At 62.9% G+C, this 5732-nt stretch overlaps 2 protein-coding genes across 2 annotated transcripts; both read right to left on the bottom strand.

The window, feature by feature from the left end:
• Positions 1–256: 256 nt before the first annotated feature.
• Positions 257–511, bottom strand: LDBPK_342650 (amastin-like surface protein, putative; the record flags this gene model as incomplete). The annotated part of the gene is made up of 1 exon (XM_003864376.1): positions 257–511. One exon carries the CDS (start codon positions 509–511, stop codon positions 257–259), a length of 255 nt encoding a protein of 84 aa, XP_003864424.1.
• Positions 512–1330: 819 nt separating this feature from the next.
• On the bottom strand, positions 1331–3010 carry LDBPK_342640 (tuzin, putative; the record flags this gene model as incomplete). Its single annotated transcript, XM_003864375.1, has 1 exon — positions 1331–3010. One exon carries the CDS (start codon positions 3008–3010, stop codon positions 1331–1333), a length of 1680 nt encoding a protein of 559 aa, XP_003864423.1.
• Between the last annotated feature and the right edge of the window lie 2722 nt (positions 3011–5732).

The following is a 5732-nucleotide window of genomic DNA, read 5'->3' as shown; positions in this document are numbered from 1 at the left end:
CAGCGGAGCAAAGAGCAGCTGAACAGCATAATGACGCCCAAGACGAAGGCCGCGCAGTACACCATGATGGAGATGACAGCCAACGCCTCACTGGCGCGGAAACGATTGCGTCGGTTGTGGCACGTAGCCCACTTCTCGTCCGTATCGAGGGCATATATGATGCTGTAGCACATCCGCTTAAAGCCCCACAACGTCACGCACGGTCTTTCACCAAAATCATTCAAATCGCCACGAAACATGTCCAGCGGCGTACCGATCAGCACGGAAAGGAACGCGATGAGCTGGAGGATCGCGTAGACGAGAAAGGTGAACTTGCACCCCATCTTCGAAACCTCGCGCCGAAATGCTGAGAAAGGTGAAGCGGAGGTGCACAGCAGAGCGAACCACAGGGGAGTCGAGATGGCGCGACAGAGCTGGAGAGGAGGGCGGAGGGCGGCGAATGGGGAATGGGAGAGAGCCAAGGAGAGCCTCTTGACAGCGTACACGCACGCACAAGTACACGCATATGCATATATATGCATGCATTGTTGTTGTCGCACGTGCACGTACGCGTTGTCGGTGTTCGTTCGTTTGTGCGCGTGCGTTGTGAGAGGGGGCAGACGGATGGGCGACGCGAGCAAAGAGTGAAAGGAGGCGAGGAGAGAGGGAGTGATTGGGCGGAGGCAGTGGTGAGGAGACATGCAAGTGAGACTGCGAGGCGTGCACAGCGGGAGCAGATGGGCCACTTGATGGCATGCGCACAAGCGAAAAGGGTCAGGACAGCAGGCCGGTGGGGGTGCGACGCACCGCCACGGCAGCGAAGGGGAGACAGAAGCGCACGAGGCGGCGACCAAGCGGAGAGAACAGAGGGCACTGCTTGCCACCCTCCGGGCAGCCCCTCCCGCGCCCCTCACCGCATGTCCTCGCCACACCCCTCGCGCCGCGCACAGCGAGGACGAGGGGAAGAGAGCGCAAAGACCCGCAGTCGCACAGCCTACCGCCTGGAGCCGCTTGCTGCGTTTTTCTCTGGTCGGCGTTGTCCTAGGAGCGCTTGCGCGAGGCCGATGGGCACGTGTGTGCAGGGGGGGGGTGCGGGGGGCGCCCTCGGTGTCTGTGCGGGCGGGATGCAGCACCGCCCATCCACGCACCGCCGCGGCCCTGCACCACAAGAAAAAAAAGGAACATCACCAAAGAGCAGGGGATGCGAGCAGCAGCGACCCCGTGTGCGCCCCATGGGGCGAGGAGGGCGGCGGTGCCAGTCGCAGCACGCGAGGGTGCACCTACATCAGTGCACACTCCCATCCACCCGACACCCACGCGCTCGCGCAGATCCACCACCCGCCCTTCCCCATCACCTCCTCATCTCACCGCGCGCCTGCGGCCAGCAGCACCGGGAGGCGGAGTGGAAAAGCTTGTTGCGAAACAGCCACGCATCCTGGACGGGATCGTAAAAGACAATCTCCCCCAGGGCAGCACTCTGCAGCGCCGCCGCGTCTCCGCCTGCGTGCTGTCCGTCGCCGTAAGGAATAGCGGAGAGCTGCTGCAGCGCGGAACGAAGCCGCGGGCGGCCGGCACACGTCGTCTGCAGCTGCCGCATTGCCTTCAACAGCTTCTCATTCGTATATGTTACTGCGGAGATGCGGCGCTGATGTACCGCCGCAAACAGCTCGTCCAAGTCATTGCTGTTTGTTCCGATGATGTCGATGAAGTGGTTGAGACCGACAGCGTCCATGGTGTGCTGCGTGTACGCGAACGCCTGCTCGCGGCTGAACATGGCAATCATGCAGAAGTCCAGGCGTGGCAGCCCTGCGGTGGCCATGCTGAGCGACTCTATGGGCACCTCAATGGCGACGTGGCACAGACGGCGGTCGCACCCCAGCGCGACAGCGTCGTTGTACACTCGCTGAAAGTTGCTGCCCTCGCGCAACTTTAGTACGAGCAACGGCGTCTCGCCGTTGGTAGCTTTTGCTGTCCGACACGAGTCGGCCACAAACTCCAGCAAGTCGCCGCACACCTCCACCCTGTTCACTCCAAGCGCTTTGACGACGCTGCGCAGCGTGTCCTCGGTGCCGCGGATATCCACGTAGACCGCTGGCACGCGCTCCTGCAGCACAGCGTTGCGGCACAGGGTGCTCTTGCCGCAGCCGCGAAAGCCCGTAAAGACAATGATTCGCGGATGCGCCACATCGAGCCGACGGAGCGCCTGGCGAACTGCGCTCTCCTCTTTTTCGCGTCGAACAAAGTGTTGTGCCACCGGTGTGGTCCCTTGCAAGGTGTTGTGGTGCTGATTCAGCGTCTGCATGAGGGCCTTGACGGCAACCTTCAGCTGATGCTCTCGCTTTTGCGTGCGAGAATTTTTTACGTTCCACCCAAACGCGAAGGCAATGCCAAGGAGAGCCATTGACGCGCTTACCACACCGCTGTACTTGGTAAGCTTGTAGCGGAAGTCCCGCTCCATGACCCGCTCCTTCAGCAACTGCCGCATTTGGCGATGGTGGTCTCTCTGGGACTCCGCTTCATCCAGCACGCGCATGCGCACAGCTTTCGGGATGTGCGTCACGCAGTGCACGTCGGAGGCCTGCAGCAAATACAGCCTGTGTGCGCGCCAGCCGCGATGGAAAAGGGCGCACGCAATGCTCTCCTGGTGTGCCCTTCGCGCCACGCCGGCCCTGCGCAACCACTCCACCACCTCGCGGTGCTCAGCGTCGCTCGCCAACTTGCCTCGGCCTTCTGAAAAGACCACCATATCTGCGGGAACAGCCATGTCGAAGCTGTTGTTGTCGAGCAACACCCCATACGTTCCGTTACCGTTGACGCGGACCACAGTGCCGCCCACTACGGTGCCGGCGTACTCCTCGCCCTTGTCGCGCTCAAGGTAGACGCGAGAGCCGACCTCGATGATGGGCGACAAAAAGAGGTGCTGCAAGTGAACGGCGTAGACGGTTCCAGCAATCTTGGATTTTATGCTCCCTTTCGCGATGGGGGCAAGAGCGGCGCTCGCGCTCTTCGCAAAAAAAGCATTCACCGCCATTCCACGCGTAAGGCGGAAGGGCTGCGGCGGCGGCGCCGAGGTCTGTGTTGTCAACGCGCACGCAGGCGGATGCGATGGTGTCGTGGGTACCCCTACAGGGAGAGCTACACGATTCAAGGAGCGCAAGCCTTCATTGCGCAGGCAAGCACAGGGGCTTGCTGATGCGCCGATGCGGCGGAGGCTCGACCTTGAATGCGATAGCACAGAATACATTGGATCTCTGCGCCGTCGAAGTGGAGCCCTTACGTGCTCAAGAATCAAGAGTGAGGAGTGCAGAAACAAGATGCAATCACGTCGCGCACGCACAAACGTGTGCCCGCACACGTATTTGTGCCTCTGCGCCGGCGAAAGAAAAAAAAACACGCACACACAAAGCGTCGTGGCACCGCCACAGCAGCTCCAACGGCGCCACGGGCGGCTCGAATCGCCCTTCGCCGTTTCCTTCTTTTTTCCCGTTGATCTGCATATGCGAGTGTTCCGTCTCCGCAGCAATGCGGCCATTCCGCTCTCTCAGGCCCCCACACGCACACACACGCAAGCGCCAACGTGCAGCCGTGCTGTCTGCTTCCCTAGTGCGCACGAGCACGCCTGTACAGGTGTCCGTGATTTGGAGGATTTCCTCTGTGAGGAAGAGGGGGTAGGCGGGTGCAGGCTCGCATAAGCCCCACATACGTTTTCAAAGGATAGAGGCGACAGGGCAGGGCAGGAGAGGAGGAAACACCGTTAGGAAAAACAGCGCGAAAACATCGGCGCCCGACAAGAGAAGTGGAGACGGCGGGACGGCGGGAAGGCCAAGGGGGTAGCGAGGAAGCACACACACACACACACACAAGAAAGGATGTCAACGTCACGCGTCACATGTACGGTGAATGGCAGGTGAAACACCACTGCTGATGCTGCGCTCGGCCTGGATCACGCCCATAGCTTCCAGCACAGCGGCTACACCTCCCAGACGTCCGCCAACTCGCTGCCTGCAGTCGACGCGGATAGCCTGATTCACCCTGATGTTCCGAGAGGCGCTAACGAGGCTTACATCACATTTTTTATGCTTCCCCTACCCCCTTCAGTGGCACGTCAGCAACAGTCAACAGAGCACGAAGTCCATGGAAATGAACAGAGAGTCGCGTGCCGGTAGGCGTTTCTCTCTCGAGAGAGGGCACATGCACAGGTGTCTGCCTCCGCCCTCGCGTTCGCGCTATGTCGGCCCGTCCCAACGCAAGCCGGAGGCGGAGGTGTGCTGCACGTTGTCCATGCAACCAACGCCCCGCGCAGAATTGCAGAAAATCCCATCGCTCGGTGGTGTATGGGCGAGGCTCCGGTGATGGTGGTCATCGAGCTGGCATTCATCATGCGTCAACGGCGCGACAAGCTTCACAGGTGTCTTGAGCTATTCTTCATCGCCCCATGCCGTCTGCAGCTGGCGAATCGCCCTGACACGCTTACGGTTCATGTACACCGTCGGTGACACACGGCGCTCATCAGGGGCGGCAAGCAGCTCATCCACGTCGCTGCTCTTGGATGCAATGATCTCGTCGGTATCCAGACACACCTCTGTCCCGAGAGCGTCGAGGCAACCACGGATGTGCTCGCACGCCGGCGACAGCGGCTGCAATGGGGGTCCCTCGACAGGTCCAGCAGTGGCAGTAGCGTGCTCGCCACGGTCAGCGACTCCGGCGGCAGCACCGCCACGATGTGGCACATGCGGCGACCGCACGCCAGCGTCAGCGCCCCGCTCCACACACGCCTCAGGATGTCCGCCGCACGCGGCCGTGCAGCATGATGCCGACATAACGCCGAGCAGGTCGTGGCACGCCTCGACAGCTGGCACACCAAGTGCCTTGATGACGCCGCGCAGCGCGTCCTCCCTGCCGCAGACGTCCACGACGACGCCGACCGTCTCCTCCCTCGCCGGTTGCGGTGCAGCGCAGCGACCTCCTACCGCGCGCAGACTACGCGGTGTGGCCCACAATGCGACGGTGTGCTGCGCCTAGCCGGTGAAGCACCGGCCAAATCCAGCGCCCCTGCGCCATCCCGGCGAACGTCCTTCCACAGGCAATGCGCCGCGTTCACGGTTGACGATTGGGGCATCGTCGTCGTTGCTGGCGTCGCTGCCGCACACAGCGACGTCGATGGTGGTCGCGCCTGCTGGAGGCACCCTCACGCAGAGCGTCCTCGCCGCAAAGCGCCCCGGGTATGTGCGCCGATGCGCCACGCGGCCCTTGCAGCTCCACACAAAGAGCGCTGAGATACCGCCCGGTGCGCTGCCGCACCTACGCCGTCGGCGGGGCCATGCCCCCATCGCGTGCCCGTGATGCCGACTGCCTCTGTCGCCCGCCTCACGCGCGCGGGTCCCCATCCGCTCAATGTCGCGTCGCCGCAGAGGCCGCGCACAGCGCCGGTCGTCGGCGGCGGCCTGCTGCGCCGTCGCGTGCTCGCTGCGGCACACCGGCACCGCTTGTCCACCTCACCCTCGGCGCTCCCGGAAAGCGCGGCCAGCCAGCGTAAAGCGCCACCACACAGAGGCCGCCGCCGTCCACGAGCAGCAATCACCACGGGCCCGACCCTCAACCACAGTCGCCGCAGGACACGCCGCAGCGGGTCCAATGTCAGGCTTCCAGTCGGTTCCGCGCGCAGCACCTTGACGGCTCTTCCTCCAAGGCAGACGCCGCTCGCATCCCCGTCGCAAGCGACTCCTGCAGCACCGGGAGGGGAAGGAGTGGGG

The sequence above is a fragment of the Leishmania donovani genome, chromosome 34 (genome assembly GCF_000227135.1).
Source record: "Leishmania donovani BPK282A1 complete genome, chromosome 34".
Lineage (NCBI taxonomy): Eukaryota > Euglenozoa > Kinetoplastea > Trypanosomatida > Trypanosomatidae > Leishmania > Leishmania donovani.
Note: the sequence above shows the minus strand (reverse complement) of the source record. Positions and strands in the feature narration are given on the sequence as shown.